The sequence below is a fragment of the Triticum aestivum genome, chromosome 6D (assembly GCF_018294505.1).
Source record: "Triticum aestivum cultivar Chinese Spring chromosome 6D, IWGSC CS RefSeq v2.1, whole genome shotgun sequence".
Lineage (NCBI taxonomy): Eukaryota > Viridiplantae > Streptophyta > Magnoliopsida > Poales > Poaceae > Triticum > Triticum aestivum.
In genome coordinates this window covers 108090821-108107178 of record NC_057811.1, presented here as the reverse complement: position 1 = coordinate 108107178, position 16358 = coordinate 108090821, and the positions used below count along the sequence as shown (strand labels likewise).

The 16358-nt window shown below is 50.4% G+C and overlaps 2 protein-coding genes and 1 pseudogene across 2 annotated transcripts; 2 read left to right on the top strand and 1 right to left on the bottom strand.

Moving 5' to 3' along the window:
• Positions 1-5318: 5318 nt before the first annotated feature.
• LOC123143905 (uncharacterized) lies at positions 5319-9976 on the top strand. The gene is made up of 2 exons (XM_044562900.1): positions 5319-5677; positions 9113-9976. The coding sequence occupies exons 1-2, from the start codon at positions 5510-5512 to the stop codon at positions 9473-9475; spliced, it is 531 nt and encodes a 176-aa protein (XP_044418835.1). The 5' UTR covers positions 5319-5509; the 3' UTR covers positions 9476-9976.
• Positions 9977-10846: 870 nt separating this feature from the next.
• On the top strand, positions 10847-12224 carry LOC123143904 (protein IRX15-LIKE). Its single transcript, XM_044562899.1, has one exon. It carries the CDS (start codon positions 11094-11096, stop codon positions 12075-12077), a length of 984 nt encoding a protein of 327 aa, XP_044418834.1. The 5' UTR covers positions 10847-11093; the 3' UTR covers positions 12078-12224.
• Positions 12225-13029: 805 nt separating this feature from the next.
• LOC123141258 (uncharacterized) lies at positions 13030-15329 on the bottom strand (annotated as a pseudogene).
• Positions 15330-16358: the final 1029 nt, after the last annotated feature.

The window sequence follows — 16358 nt, the reverse complement described above, 5'->3', positions numbered from 1 at the left end:
AAGCACGGTTTCTTGATCCAGATATTGTATTCTCGTCGTCGTCGCCGTCCTTACTGCACCCCTGTTCTGGGTCGCCGTGGCGGACGGGGTTGGACGGCCCGGGCGCCTCCTCGTCGCTGTCGTCGAGGATGACAACGCCACTCTCCTCGCGGCCAAGGCGTCGGGCGGCGATCTCCTTGAGGGCGCGGTGCTGGCGCTCCATCTCCTGCCGGACGTAGTCATCCCGCACCCATTTGAGGTCGGTCTCCTAGTCGGCGGCCATGGCCTCGTGCTCCTTCTTCACGGGAAGGAGCGCCGGCTCGGTCTTCGGCTTGATGAGGCGGGAGGAGAAGGGACGCCGTCCTCGTTGATGACGAGGGCGCCGCCGCGGGTGCGCCGCCCGAGCGGCGTTTCCTGTGGCTCCGGCTTGACTGGGAGGAGCGCCGGCGACCCGGAGGAACGGGAGCCCGACGAGGAGAAGGGACACCGTCCTCGTTGATGACGAGGGCGCCGCCGTGGGTGCGCCGCCCGAGCGGCGTCTCCCGTGGCTCCGGCTTGACTGGGAGGAGCGCCGGTGACCCGGAGGAACAGGAGCCCGGCGAGGAGGAGGACGCCGTCTCCATTCGCCTCGGTGTCCAGGAGCTGCCGCGGCGGCGAGAGAAGGAGGAGGGCGCCGAGTACTCCAACCGTGGCGAGTTGCAGCCCTTGATGTGCTCAAGGACGGCTTCGAGCGTGCGCCCGGGGACGCCCCACCATTGACTCCGCCGACGCTGAGCTTCCACGAGCCCGGCACCCGCATATCCGGCGGCGCCGGGTAGTTCGCCTCGTTGAGGAGGCGGGCTTCCACCTCGTGCAGGTGACGGCGGCCGAAGCCATTGGCCGCCGCTCCGTCACCGAGGTAGCGCTCGGCCATGGTCGTCAGAGGAGGCGCTGGGGGAGAGGGGAGAGGGGCGTCGGCGGCGAGAGGGCGAGAGGGGGAGAGGGGCTGTGTGTGCGGCCACCGGCGAGGGAGGGACGGCTTTTATAGCGGCGGGTGAGCGGCGAGCGGGCGGCAGCCGTGTGTACACGTGGCAGGAGGGCGCGGGGCGCGTCGGCGCGCCTTCACTGTGTTGCCCGTGAGGAATCAATGGAAGGCTGACCGGCGGCGGCCTTCGCATTGATTCCCCGCGAGAAAACGAGGCGATGAGGACGACGAACGCACCTAGTCGCTGACTCGACGGGTCCACAAAGATTTCGCGCCACGCCCCAGCGCGCCGGGTTCGGCCTTGGTCCGCCGGTGCCAAATTCGTCCCTAACCGGCGAAAAATGGGCTTCTGGAGGTGTGACTGGGCCTTTTTTCACGCTGGTGATAAAAAAGGGCCTTGGGGCCTAGGAGGGGAGTGGAGATGCTCTAAGGCTACCCGTTTCGGCGGATTTTACCAAAAAAAATTAGCAGACGACTCTTTTTTTTAACATCAGTACGGACGCAAGCGCTCATATACGTGCATACATTCACACCTATGAATGCACACACACATACCCTATCCCTATGAGCACCTCCGAGAGACCGAGCCAGCATATCATGTTGAGATTTACGAAGTCACCGTAGGTGCCTCGTCGTCGACGGGAACGTCTCCTCCCACTGAAAGCGCATCGCCGGAAATCCTAAAATAAATTCAAGAATAATGCGAGCACCGGGACTTAACTTTGGTGGGCTGGGGATATCACTATCCTTCTAACCATCCAACCATATGTTGATTCGCAATTAGCAGACGTCTCTTGATCCTGCAGCCGTGTTACCAATTTTTTTTAGCAGACTACTCTTGATACTGCGGCCGTGTCACACTTGCTCCTAGCCATGAATGGTTAGATCCATAGCATCATGTGCCGTGTGTATAGCACTCCTCTGGCAATGGCGCATGTCGTCTGTATGACACTCCTCTGTCGATGGCGCATACGGCTAAACACTCATGTCACCGAAGTATGCCGATTAGTGGCGGTCGCCGCATCTCAAGTGCCCACGATCATTCATGCCATGTTTCTTCGCTGCCCACGCCTATAAAATCATTGTCGCATTGTTTGAATACTCCACTTCCCCTCCCGTTGCCATACACATCATGTCCATAACCTTCATTTTTCTCACCACCACCCACATCCTCCACTTCCCTTCCCGTTGCCATGTCGCTTCCCCTGCGGGCGGACTTGGTACGACTCTCAGGGGAGGAGGAGGAGAAGCGGGTCGTGGACAAGGAGCAAGTAGAGGAGATGTGACACCCCAATTTTTGACCCTTTTTTTTTGGATTATCTTTTGAATTGGCTCTGTCGACTTGAAACCTGAGAAGACCATCCCTCTTTCTTCTCCAACTGCTTTATCACTCTCAAATCTTTCCCAAGACCATGTCATTTCCATACTAGCCCAACCCCAATCTTTATTTCTTGGAAATATTCATTTTCCTATTAAAGGAATAACCCTGTTTGCCCTAGTTTGTAAGGCGGCCTATATTTCTGTCTTTTCAAAAATTCTCAATAAATTCTTATAAATACCTTAACTCATCTAGACCTTGGACATGTAAAAATATTCAAGCTTCCATGTTCATGGTGAGCACACCATCCAATTCTTGCTTCTGGTCACATTTTCAGTTTGTGAAGCAACTATATTTTATATTGCTTCATAATTGTTTAATTTTTCAAGATCATGAACCCACTATATGACTTCCATCCACAAATTTTGAGATCAATTCATCTAGCCATATTTCGCAATAATTCTCTCAAGATTCTGTCCTGAGAGGACCTCCGTGAAGGAAGTACCATCTAGGTATTTCCAAATTGACATGAAATTGTACCAGGGCCTCACTATGCCTAAATCATCATCCTACACCAAATTTCAGCTCAACCCAATACTCCATGTGAGTGCAACTTCAAAACCTAGTTTCTGGCATAGTTTGTGAGTTGTGAAGCAACTACCTCCAAAACTTGTCCTAATTATCTCAAATTTCTCCAGCCCATATTACTTCCTACCTCATGACTCTGTGACAACCTTTCCAGACCATTCAATTATCCATTTGACCACATCATCTAGTCCAAGTTTCTGACCAGAAACTGTTGATGATGCTACTAATCAACACAAAGCTACTTTGGCCGATACAGGACCATAGTGGAGCTCCAGTAGGTAGGGTCTTCATGCCAGACATCTTTTGACAAGCCTGCATGCCCCTGGAGTGACATGCACTGTGGTGACCGGCTGGCATGCTGTTGGCCGCGCTCTGCACGTCGTTTCCCCTTGGGATCGCTCTCCTCGTCCGCTCCCGCGCGTCCCTGGTGCCGACCACCCTTCCCTTCTCGCCACCACCCAATCCCTCCGTGCACACACGCATGCCCAGCCTCGCAGGACCTCCATGGTGGCTCACGACCTCGGGCATCTTCCCCTGAATATTTAAGCCCCTCTCGAGCCTGCCTCTCCTCACCAATCATCTTCTCCCTCACTCAATCGACCCCAGAGCCACTCAACCCAGCAAGAGAAGCCTCCTTCCTCCTCTCTGACATGAGCTCCACCACTCGGCCTCCGCCATGGCCAGCTTGCTCTGGTGCACTTCCGGACGAGCCAAGGATACCCTTGAGCTCCCCTTTCTCTCCTGGTGTCGATGCCCTCCTCCAAGCTCCGAATTCATGCTTGGACGGGCGACTCCAAAGACCACCAAGGGCCACCACCGCCCGTAGAAGTGCATGCTCTAGCCAATGCAACCAAAAGACCGATCTGATGCAAGAGACTAGACAATACATTTATATGTCAACACTCCCCCTCGCGTGTGGCTTCCTCATGCCTAAAGATCAAAAATGTGCTGCAATTTCATTGCGCCAACCTGGTCTTGAACTCAAGACCTCTTGCCTCTAATACCATGTACAAGTGTATGTTGTAGCCAATGCAACCAAAAGACCAATTTGATGAAAAAGACTAGGCAATACATTTATACGTCAGCACCGCCGAAGAGGATGCGGCCGACACCGTCCGACCACCATTCAATGGGCTGCGAGTACGGGCGTGCTCGCCGTCGAGCGCTTGGTCCATCTTCGTCGTCTCACCGCTCAGCCTCCTCGTCGGCGAGCGACCATCAATAAGTCGTTGCCTCTCTGCTTCTCCCTCTCTCCCTCTTACAAACCTGCAGCCCGACCCCACCCGGCAGCCTCTCGCCCGACACCCGAATCATTTTCAAGTGAAAACATATTCTGGAAATACGCCACCGTCGTGGCCTCTCCAGAGGTTTTCTGGAAATTCAATTTAATTCATTTTAAATCTATTTCGAGACATATTTTGACCATTATTTTAACTAATAAAATATATGTTGTATGTAACAAAAATAATATCCTTGAAAACTACATTCAAATACGAATCCAACAATATAATTTTAACATTTTTCTAGTCAAATATGTGGTCAAACTTTGACCCAAAATACGACGGAGACTAATAAACCTAGAGGTAGCACTCTGTCTGGCAAAATAAGGAAAGCGCTTGCAATCACCCGACGGATCGTAGCTCCCGTGTCTGCCACCTTCCCTGCACGTCACGTGCTTCATGGGCCACCACCACTAGTTTTGCAACTAGCCCATTATTGCAATTTTATCACCGCAATAACTGGTCTGTTGAAGACCCTGGAGGACGAAGGCGAGGCGGTAACGTCCTCATCCCCGCAACACCGAACGAGAGATGCGCGTCGCCGGAGAGGAGGATGGTAGCGAGGTTGCAGCCGGGGTGGAGTACGATGGCCTTTGCCATCTGCTTCCACCACGCCCGTCGACCGCACATAGTGGGCCCACCGCGCTGGAGAGGAGGCGAGGCGACCTGGCGGAGCTGCGGCGCTCGCGCGGCGGCGGTGCCATGTCGGGGACGGGCGGCGTCACTACTCCCTCATCTGATAGGAGATCGCGGCGAATAACCGATGGTGATTTTTTTCTTGCAACATCCTCCTTGTTGCTACATCGTTGATGTTGCAAAACTCTCTTACATAACGCCTATGTAAAGATGAAGACAAAAAAACTGCAACATTAGCTTTGTTGGAAAAAGAAAATCTACAACGAGATCTCTGTTGAGAAAAAAAAATCTATAATGATACCGTTGTTGCAAAAGTTCTGCAATATGAACTGTGTTACAATTGCAAATGTCCAAGCGCAACATCATCCATGTTACAAAGCTGGCAGCTAAATTTGACGGTCGTCTTATATAAAATTCAGTGGCTCGCGAGGCGGCGGATCTTTTAAAAGGATCTCCCCAAAATAAAGGGGTAAAACAGCTAAATAAATACAGGGGAAAATTGGGGACCAACTCGTAAAATTTCGAAGGATTTCCTTCTCGTGCGTCTATTCTTTTAGAAACCGAATACCAGGCCGCCCCCGACTGCCCGAGGAGGCACGCACCACCTGGAAGCATCTGGAGGCGTGGCACCGCAGCCGCAGAGCAGCCGTCGCCCGCAGTTACCAGGCACCACCCCGCGGCGCCGTGCACCTCGCGGCGGCGGAGCACATACGAGAGCACGCAGTCGATCGGGAGGCGCCGCCGATGGACCCGTCCGACGTCGAGATGGAGCCCGCGGAGCATCCGCTCCAGCCCCAGCCCCAGCAGCCTCCGCCGCCGCCGCAGGCAGCGGCGGCCGGAGATGGGTGGAGCATGCTGTCCCGCGCCCGCGGGCTGCTCCAGGAGGGCCAGCCGTCCCTCGCGCTGCAGGCGGTGAGAACCTCGCCTCACTCTCTCTGCCCTCACATCCCCTCTTCCCCTCCGCCTCCATTTCCTGCGCTTCGTCGCGTATCGCGACCCTCGCCGTGCGTGTCGGAACGGGAAATCCGCGAGGTGCACGCCCGCCAGAGGCTTGATCACGCGATTAGAACGGACGCGGCGGGTTTCCTCTGATTTCAGTTTCGCTTTGGATCGTCTGCTCCGTGGCGTAATCCGCCTTGGGGTTTCGCGGGGAGCGACAAAACAGGGGTTAGGTGGTATGATTCGTTCTAGGTCCTAGGGTTCTAGGCTTTGAGGTTTAGGGTTTGTTAGGTATGATTCGTGCCAGAAGATGTTTAGGTGTTTGGGTGGTGCCTCCCTACCTGCGCACCTGTTCTTTTCGGCTATATTCCCCTTAGGCTAGCAATGGTTGTCCTATGGTTCTCCTTTAGAGGTCAAAGGGAGGAAGATTATAAAGTGATGCTCAGGGAAATGCTTTCACTATGTTGAGTGCTCGTAGGCTCAGACAGATCTCACACCTATCAGTATTTCAACTTGCTATTTACTAATGGATTTCCATTAGCACACTGAGTAAGCTCTAGGGATGGTGTTTACAAACGTATGAGGATTGAGCTTGCAAAGTGGGGAAGTAGGACAGATGCATTGTAGCCTTAGAAATCTGTTTTGGCAATCCTTGTCAAGACTTCATTTCCGATTGTAATTGGCATGCCACAATGTAGATTCGAGTGTATTCCTCATGGCCCACGCAGTTACAATAGTTTCTGATTAACAAATCTTAAAAGAGTTTTGAGTTTCCAACTGCGCAGCTAGTTTTACTGCTCCCTCCGATCCATATTAATCGTCGCAATATGGATCGGAGGGAGTATTGATTGTTGTACTAAATCAGCGACACTTAATATGGATCGGAAGGAGTAATTAATTATTTTCTAAGTGTTTGAGTTTGCCACGCAGTTGGGTAGCTAGATTTAGTAATTTTCTTAGGGTAATTGTTAGACTTAGTTTCAATTTCATACAGTGTGTTTTTCTGATTATCTGTTTGTGCCTGCACAGTCCTGTGTCTGCTCTTTCTGTTCCCCCTTTGTTGGTTTGCTAGTTCCTTACCTTCTTTTCCTTCATTTTCTTGTAATAATGGGGAACCCCAAATAATTATCTTCTTTGATTGAGTTCAGAAATGTGGATGTTAGGAGACCTGCCATTTAATATTTATGTAAAGTTTGTTTCTTAACAAGGGTTCCATGAATTCATATTTTCTGAGAATGAACACCAATGCTCCACCAAAGTTTGGTGTACAACTTCAGCCAAGCATGCTTGAACTTATGAACAGGGATTATTTCCCTCATCCTTTACCCTTTAGAGATGACATGTATCTCAAATCCTATGAGTAGGAATAGGAAACGAGATGTCATTTGGTTGACACCAAAGGAATTTTTCCATTGAGTCTAGGCTCATTTTTATTTTCCTATGAAATGTGGAGGATAGGAACCAATCCTATGTAGGAATAGGAATCCATTCCTATGAACCAAAGGGCTCTAAAGGAAAAAATCCTATAAGAATCCTATCCTCTAGAATTCCTATGCGATTCCTCCAAACCAAAGGAGGCCTTATTAGTTGGTGAGGTTTGTATCTGCTAGTTTTTCTTTTGTTTGGGTTGTATGCTCGGTCACCTCTTCCATGACTGTAATCTATTACTCTATCTGGCTGTTATTTTTGGGCTCAATGTCTTGATGGAAAAACAGTTCAAGTGGGCTACCCCCCCTACCCGACCTTTCAAAAGAAGGTGTGAATCTGTGTTGTTTAAACTATTGAGCCGTTGTGAGGTCACACTGGCAAAGGTAGATTGCAATGGTTATCATATGGAGATGCGCTAAAGGCAAGAGTAGCTTTAATCTTATCCTTCTGCAGGATGCGGTTCTTCTGAAGCAAGTTTATGTCATGGCTCATATATACATTTGGTAGCCATGAAAGGCCGTTTTTAACCATTTATAGTGAAGCCAAAAAATATGAATACAAAAGACACGAATGGGAAGTTAACAAGTTAGGATTTGATACCTTGGTGAAACCGCTCAGTCAATTGTGCTAATTTAGAACAGGATAGTACTAGCCCAACCTTACTAAATACGCTAGTATTCTGTGTAGCATTAGGATATTCAAGCCATGTTTGCATTGGACATATATGATTTCCTGTCTGATGTATAGAATAGACCTTTCCTAGGATGATCCAAATGAGGAATGTGCTGTCTTCGTCAGGACTTGAGTGCTGTGAATCCTGCACAATGGCATTCGCAGCAATGCTGCGATCCTTCGCTATAATTTTCTGTTACTCTTATACGTGACTGGAATTCAACTTGTGCAAATTGATACTGACCACCAATACTCATTGGCATCAACAGCTGCTTTCCTATTGCGTTATTTCTTTCATTCCTCTGTCCAAAGTCATTCCCTAGTAAAAAAAGTACCAATAGGGACTAGACTCTCTGGTCTTTTGTTAAGAAGAAATGTTGGCACATACCCAGCGGAGCCAAGGCTCGAGCGCGGTCGGCGGGCTAGGCTGCGCAGCCGGCTCCACGCCGCTAGCCAACTGGTCGATGCCCAGTTCCTGTTCCCTAGTCAAACACGATATGTTTGTAGCAATGGTGGGAAGGAGAAGCAACCCTGGGGGAGGTAAGAAACAGCAGAAATAGGAACGGATAAAGACCAGTGAACGAGAAGAAGGTTAAGAAGGCTGTGTGTGTGGGGGGGGGGGGGGGTATAGTGCTGTAAGGGCTAGTGGAGGACGGAACTAGTGTTGTTTTGTCAAGGATACATGAATGAGTGGTATTTTGGAAAAGGACAATTTGCTTAGTGGTATAAGATCAATTTTCCCGTAACTTAAGTGCAGCACTAATAAGTGAAATTTGATGAGGTTTGCAATCTGCTTCTTAACTTGTATACGTCAATGAAAATAATATTGTGTGCCTGGTAAAAGAAAAGCTTGTGGGGGGTGCAAATATAGGAAGCTTCCAAATTGGCAACGTTTCTTGGCGGCGATTATTTTTTACTAAAATAGTAGGGTCTTCCTAATTTGTTTATGTATATTTTTGGATTATATTTTGCTGTACAAAGATAAAAACAAAATAAAAATCCAGAAAAGGAAAGCTAAGGTTACAACAAGCAACTGAGTTAGCGAAAGGCTCAACCCAGCGCCAGGGAGCTATATTTCTTCGTCTTAGCTTGATGAAGAAGCCACTGCAATTCCTCTTCGAATTTTTTTCCTGCATCTGTAGAGATGGGCCTGATGCCCTTGAAGATGTTGACCATTTCTTGTATTCCAGATTTCCCAAGCAACTATACTTGGTTGCGATTACTCTGATGATCCCTTTGCTACTTACTTTACATAAATTTCACCTTTCCTAGTTCTGCTAAGGAACTGAACTCTGGAATATTATGCAGGTACTCTTGGCCATAAGATCTCAAGGTGGTGAACAGGCTCTCATCCAGACTCTGAACCGTGCACGTGACCTCTACAGGCAGAGATCGCAGCCTGCTCCAAACATTGATGAGCTCGCTTCTTTGCTCGCACAGTGTGCTATAGCAGAGGCTCAGTCATCAAACCCTAATCCACTAGCACCTGGTTCTGACCCTGTCACGGTGTTAAACTCTGACGAGGCCTGCATACTTGCTGAGTGTGGAAGGAAGCAGATTATCCTGGACGCCTTCAACGATGGCAGCAGCTTCATTTGCTTGAAATGTGGTGGGCTCTTCAGCACGTCACGCAAAGATGAGCACTTGGCCTACTGGTGCGGGGCCGCATGATCCTGGTGATAAATCCTTGCTACTGTATATGGGTGCTCACCCCAGACGGTGATCATGATGCGCATGATATTTCGTAGAACCTGCTCTCTTTTCCGGATACCGCTTCTCTACTGCAGGGATGCCAGAGATACATCTCCTGTTCACAGAAGCAAATACATAGCCAACCTAGAGCATTATGAACTGGAATCGACGCTTCATTGTGCCTTGCTGTGTTCTTATGGCACCTTTTTGCTGGTGGTATGGTAAAATCCTGATATGATCCTCTGTTATTTGCTCGAGGTTGTCAAAATCCTCATAGTCTGGTGAGGAAAATCTTCTGTCCGTCATTAGACGGCGTATACTCTATGGAAAGTTAGTTAACTGATGTTCTGTCCCTTTTAATTATGATCTGCTGATTCGGACACCGGGAGTTGGTATCCATGGGCAGATCTATAAGAAGATGGAACTCTGTTGTCACTACCTGCTACCGTGCTTTTCAGCATTGTTTCGGTTTCTGTTTCAGTTTCTTTTTATCCAATGCATGTGCCTGTTAGATTGTTGCTAGCAGTAAACATCTGCATGTTCTTTGTTTGAAATTTTGAATGAGCTCAGGTTACCACGAAACAGTCTAGGACTTGAACATGTCAGCGTGTGTTTCATGCCGGTGCTTTTGCCGAGGCTTCACTCGAAGGCAACGGAGCTCTATATAGACCGACAGCTACCCCCCATCTACAAACGTTAGTTCCTGCATGCCACATCTGTGAGACTCTGAGTCGCTTGAATCCCAAGTGGCCAGTCTTCTTTTCTGTCACCCTTGTCAAAGGAGGTTCAGCCTTGTTCAACAATTTTCTCACCAAATGTGATAGTTGTATCTGCAACCTTCTTTTGTTTGATATCTGAGTCTGATGGCCAGAAAGCTGCCTGTCTTCAAAGTTTCAAAACCCGGAGCCATCTCCTGTAGCTGTTCAGGTAATTACTGATGATCCTCTATCATCAGTTAATGGCACATTGCCGTGATGTGTTCCATATACCATACTGAAAAAAGAAGAAACATAAGGTCCTCACATTGCCCAAGAAATTTGGTAGCCTGCCCGGGGTTCATCGCAGCTGAATCTGTGTTCCACACTGAAAGTTTTGGATGGTGGGGATATGAGTGTTCATATTCTGAAGGAGAAAGTTCCAGCGTCCAAATCAAAGGAGTGCCCATCCAAACCTACCAGAATTTGAGCCACTCCGAAGCAAACCTGCAGCGAAGTGAATTTTCACCTAGATTGCTTTCTCGCCAAACGTGCCAACTACTGATCAAACGCTTATTTATTTATTTCTCAAAAGAAATAAACTTCGTCTTATTCTACTTTGCTTAAATTAAGCTTGGCTTGGCTTGTCTGCCATCACATCCCAACCTGCGTTCCCCGGCCAACTCACGCCCTGAAAGGCTGAGATGTCATTCTGGTACGGTGAACCATTCTCTCCATCCGCACCACCCCTTGTATTTACACCATCGCTGCTCTTCACTCGGAGCACAAGATCACACGCATAAAATGGTGTAGGAAACACAGGGGCACAAGAACTCGAGCACCAGCCACTCCAGCTGTCTGCTCTGCTCATTGGTTTGGTTGGTTACCCGGGGTAGGGAGAGATGAAGGCAATGTCCGGGCCGAAGCTGCTCCTCGTCCGCCAGCCGTCGAGCAAGTACGGGAACGGGGCGGTGTCGCCGGCGACGGCCGCGTCCGTCTCCGGCCGCCGCTTCTGGCTCGTCGCGTTCCTCGCGCTGTTCACCTGCGCGTCCCTGCTCACGGTCTTCTCCACGGCGCGCGCGCCGTCCGGGGCGGCGTCGCCGCGGGTCACGTTCGCGGCCGGCGCCGGCGCGGGCAGCGCCATCGGCGCGTCGGCGGACGGAGGGGCGCTGCCGGCGTACGTGTTCGACGCGCTGGTGCGGTACGCGGCGGCGGCGGGGGCGAACTCGACGGTGAGCATGCCGGAGGAGGACGTGCGCGCGATCGCGTCGGTGCTGCGGCGGCGCGCGCCGTGCAACCTGCTGGTGTTCGGCCTCGGCGCGGAGACGCCGCTGTGGCGCGCGCTGAACCACGGCGGGCGGACGGTGTTCCTGGACGAGAACCCCTTCTACGTGGCGCACATGGAGGGCGCGCACGGCGGGCTGGAGGCGTACGACGTCGCCTACGCCACCGCCGTGCGCGAGCTCCCGGACCTCCTCGACGCCGCGCGCGCGTCCCGGCGCGCCGAGTGCCGCCCCGTCCAGAACCTGCTCTTCTCCGACTGCCGCCTCGCCATCGGCGACCTGCCCAACCAGCTCTACGACGTCGCCTGGGACGTCATCCTCGTCGACGGGCCGCACGGGTACGCCGAGGCCTCACCGGGGAGGATGGCGGCGATCTTCTCGGCGGCGGTGATGGCGCGGACCAAGGGGACGGTGACGGACGTGCTGGTGCACGACTACGAGCGGGAGGTGGAGAGCATGTGCGCGAGGGAGTTCCTCTGCGACGAGAACCGCATTGAGGGGACCGGCACACCGTCGCTCGGCCACTACGTCGTGCGCGGCGGCGCCGCCGCCAACCGGGAGGCCTTCTGCGGGGCGCCACCGACCACGAAGAAGGCAAACTAGTCTGTCAGGGAATCGGCTTTCCACTTTGGTTCCTTGTACTTCGGTCTATTGTGTGCGCTTTGGCATTTTGATGCACCGTTGTAAATGTGGTGTGGTCTCGATCGGACAAAATGACACTTGTGGAACAACTGAACAAGTGATTTTCAAGGGGGGTTTTCCGGCATCATTTTTTTTTACATGGTAAGATATGTCTCATTTATATTGAAAGGATCACACTACAAGTCACGTATATATCGAAATGGCAAAACTGAAAAAACAAAACAGCTGAACGCTAACTTTGCACAAAGAAACACTAACCAAGAAGTAAAATTACAAATAAGACCAAAGGATCCTCTGTGACGAGCAACTTTAGAATGACATATTTAGCGCTCACGCACTTCTTTTTTCAAGAGCATATAAAAAAGTGTCATATTCTTATATAGAAGGCATAAACATGTTACAAGAAACATTCATATAATTTGATGCTACCGAGCTCTCAAGCCACGGGAGCATAGCCAAAGAAAAGAGTCGTTGTGTTCTAATTTATAGTACTATTTTTGTGTCTTTGAGTTGATCGTTACAATGTGTGTTCTTTTATCCTAAACACTTAATGTGTTTAGCTCAAGAGAATGAAGTACCACATATGGGCATCATGTGTGTTCGATGTCCATCAAACACCAGCAATTATCTCGGAATATGTAATCAAGAATACGTTGCACATATCGGCATAGGCTATGTGAAATTGACTCATGAAGCATCAAGCATGTCGACCCCGAGTTCTTCTATGATCTTGCATTGCAAATGCATGAACGATATACAGATATTAAATATTAAGTCATGTGATGATCTAGTAGATCTCTAATGAAGTCATTCCTAGTTAACAATCGAAGCTTCAAAATTTTGAATGAGAATACTTAATGGAATGTTGAATTAAGGGGAGAAAGCACATCTGCCAAAAGATAGGATTATACTCTTTTTTATCTTGTTTGAGTTTTTCCAAAGTTTCTCCAGATATGTTTTAACGAGGCTATCTGTACAAAACATGCATAGTACAAATACATTTTTCTCCCTTCTTAAACTAAACCCACCAGGGTTGGTAGACTCCAACTCCAACACCCCTTGCAATCCTACATCTTGTGTCTTCTATCTACTTTTCGCTCCTACTTTTTCACATGCATTCCACGATGGTCTCAACACATACAACAATCTTCTGAGGTCTCCGTGCACTCGCCTTTTTGTGCTTACATGTACATAAAAGCAACTTCTCATTGCAGTTGAACTACCGAATTACCATGAAATCCCACTTCCATTCAGCGCTGGAATGAAAATCATCATAAGGGTAAAAAGCACGGTCCATGTGCCTCGAGCCCCAAAGGTGCCGAGCATATTTGATGTCCAGCAGATTTGCAACATCAAAGTCAATTATACCCGAGGTAGCATCAAGGGGACTGCGGAAATTGTATGCTCCAAAAGATGGGTGGATAAGCCTTAAATGAAGACTCTCACAAAGATCGCAGTGACCTGATAAAAGTATAAACATGTCCAATCTGAGACTAGTGTCATAACATAAAAAGTGTTTCAGATAATCAGTATGCATAACCCGCATGGAGTACTGATAAACATGATGTATTACGCACAAACAGTTACTATCCAACTTAGGACACGGGCATTAACCAACTACTTAACCATGTAGTATTTCACCGAGTTCAAGGGCGAGGGGCATACCCAGTGTGGTTATATCGGAAGCATATATAGCCCTGACTAGCAACTAAAGAGAAAAAAGAAATCATTGTCTTGTCAAGGAATAGATATTTATTAGGCCAATCAGATACTAACTTAAATATGTGTTTTTGCTATTTTCAAGAATAGATCCAAACTTAAATATCACCATCAAAAGCACCAATGAGTATAGTTGTACTCATCGTTTGGCTAATCCTCATACACTCCTGATTAACTATAGATACTATTATTGTACTCCCCACCAATTCATATTAGTTGACGCTGATTCAGTACAGCAGCAGCATTACTCGTTCTCTACCAAAGAAAGCTAAGATTTTGCTCACTACATAAATTAATTATCATAGTATTGATAAAAGATGAGGAAGTGCTCACCGTTTAGAGAGACAGAGTCTTGGACAGGGCAGCAAAGCACGCCCCCATTTTTCTTGCATGTTCCGCAAAGAAGAGCTGTATGGCCGCCGGATTATCTTTTGCAGAGGCCATGAAGTTGATATGTTGGTAACCATGACTGTCAGCACTGGCGTCACAAACAACATGGAGCTGCAGCTCTGGCCCCTTGGGAGGAAGAAATTTGGTATACATAGCAATGACGATTAGCACCAATGGCCACGAAATAAAATAGGCGTATGAAGACGTGATTGTTGGATAAAGAGACTGACCCCAATGGTGCGGTTCCAATGCTGAATCGCCATGTTAGCTAACTTTCGTCTCCATCGTTGCCCGGCTATCATGTACTCCTCCCTCTCCGCCGGGAACTGGGGCTCTGGCACCAGGCAAGAGTCGAGTGGAGGAGCCGAGGGTCGAACGAGTAGGACGGCCAGTCGCTCGATATCCTCGGCGGAGAGATGGGCGCTGCTGCCACCGGCGAGCAGTTCTGTGACGGCGGGGCTTGTGGCAACTCCGGACTGCGCGAACGCAGCGAAGGCCTCGCAGTTGGGGTGCTTGGCGGCGGCAGCGGCAGCGTAGTAGTAGTCGTAGTTCCGATCGACATCGTGGACCACGCGATTGAGGCCGAGGAAGGATCTCTGCTTGATGTCATCGATGTCGACGACATCGACAACGGCGTCGCCGGCGGCGAAGCGGGCAGGGGGAGAGGCGGCGTAGAGCCAAACCGTGTTGACGATGACGTTGGATGCGCCGTCGGAGAGAGGCCCGAAGCAGTGGCCGCCGGCTAGGAGCGCGGGCAGGAGGGACGGCGCCGTCGGCACGCCGTGGGGGCCGTTGAAAGGGAGCCGCGCGAGGGCGCGCAGGTAGGCGTCGTGGATGGAGTCCCTCAGAGCGGTCTTCCTCACCCACTCCACGTGGGGGACGACGCTGGCGCCACCACGGCTGTGACGCGGGAGGTGCCGGAGGAAGAACTGCGCCGTCTTCGGGAGCGCCAGCGGCGGGGACTTGGAGAAGGACGTCGCCGAGGTGGCCTTCGCTGCCCTCGCCTCCATTGTGTTCGCCCTCTTCCGCAAGCGATCTCGGCGACGGGGGGTCATCTTCGGTCGCCGCTTCGCCCATTGTGGGGGCGACGCGTCAGTCCGCTCGCTTCACGCGATTTTGCGGGCGAAAGAGGTACTAATTTTTCCTTCGTTCTTTTGAGGGAAAATTGTAACAAGGAGATTGGAATTCGAAGTCGAATCAGATTGGAATCAGTAGTTCAGTACTGGCCACGGCAAGAAATTCGAAATCTACAACCAGACCCGACAAACCCGTTTCAAACGCCCGGATAGACTGTCCGGTCATGACTTTTTGACCCAGACAGGCCTCTCAGACAGCCCTCAAACGCCCGGGCTGACCGGCACCTCTCATATCCAGCCCAAATATGAGGCGGATATAAGGACGCCCGGGCACGCCCGCCACGTCGGATCCGCCAACCCTACCCGGCCCCAAATTGCACCAAATCCCTCCCCCCATCGAGCTGCCGGATCCATTTGCTCTCTCCTCTGTTCTTCCTCCTTCGCGCCGTCCGGCTCGCAGCTCCACCGCCGCGCCCACTCCGCAGCCGTTCCCAGGCTCTCCGCCGCCAGCTTCGGAAGAGCGCTCCCGTCCTCGCCGCGGGGGACGTTGTCACTGGCGCGGACGCCATCGTGGTACGTCCGGCAACTCTCCGGCTCCGCCTTGCGCTTGATGTGTTCGACACATTGACCGACCGGAATTATTGTGATTTTGTTAGGTACATGATGGATTCCGATGCTTCGTCGGATGAGGAGTATGGCCCAGAGGAGCTTGACCAAATGATTCAAGATCAGTTCTTCGATTCGTCGGATTCGGACAAAGAAGTGGACATGATCATGCTCATGGGCATGCAAGAGGAAATGGACCGGCAAGTGGAGCATGTTCTCAACTTCAAGAGCTCAATCAAAGAGAGAAGAGTGATCAACCGGGACAGAGAGTCCGGAGCAAAGCTACTGCACAATGACTACTTTGCTCCCACACCTACTTTTCTGGATGATCCATGGTTTCGTCGCCGTTTTCGCATGCGGAAACCATTGTTTTTGCGCATTGTGGAGGGAGTGGAGGCACACGACGACTACTTCAAGCTGAGAAGGGGTTGCTGCGGCCAACTCTCTTTCT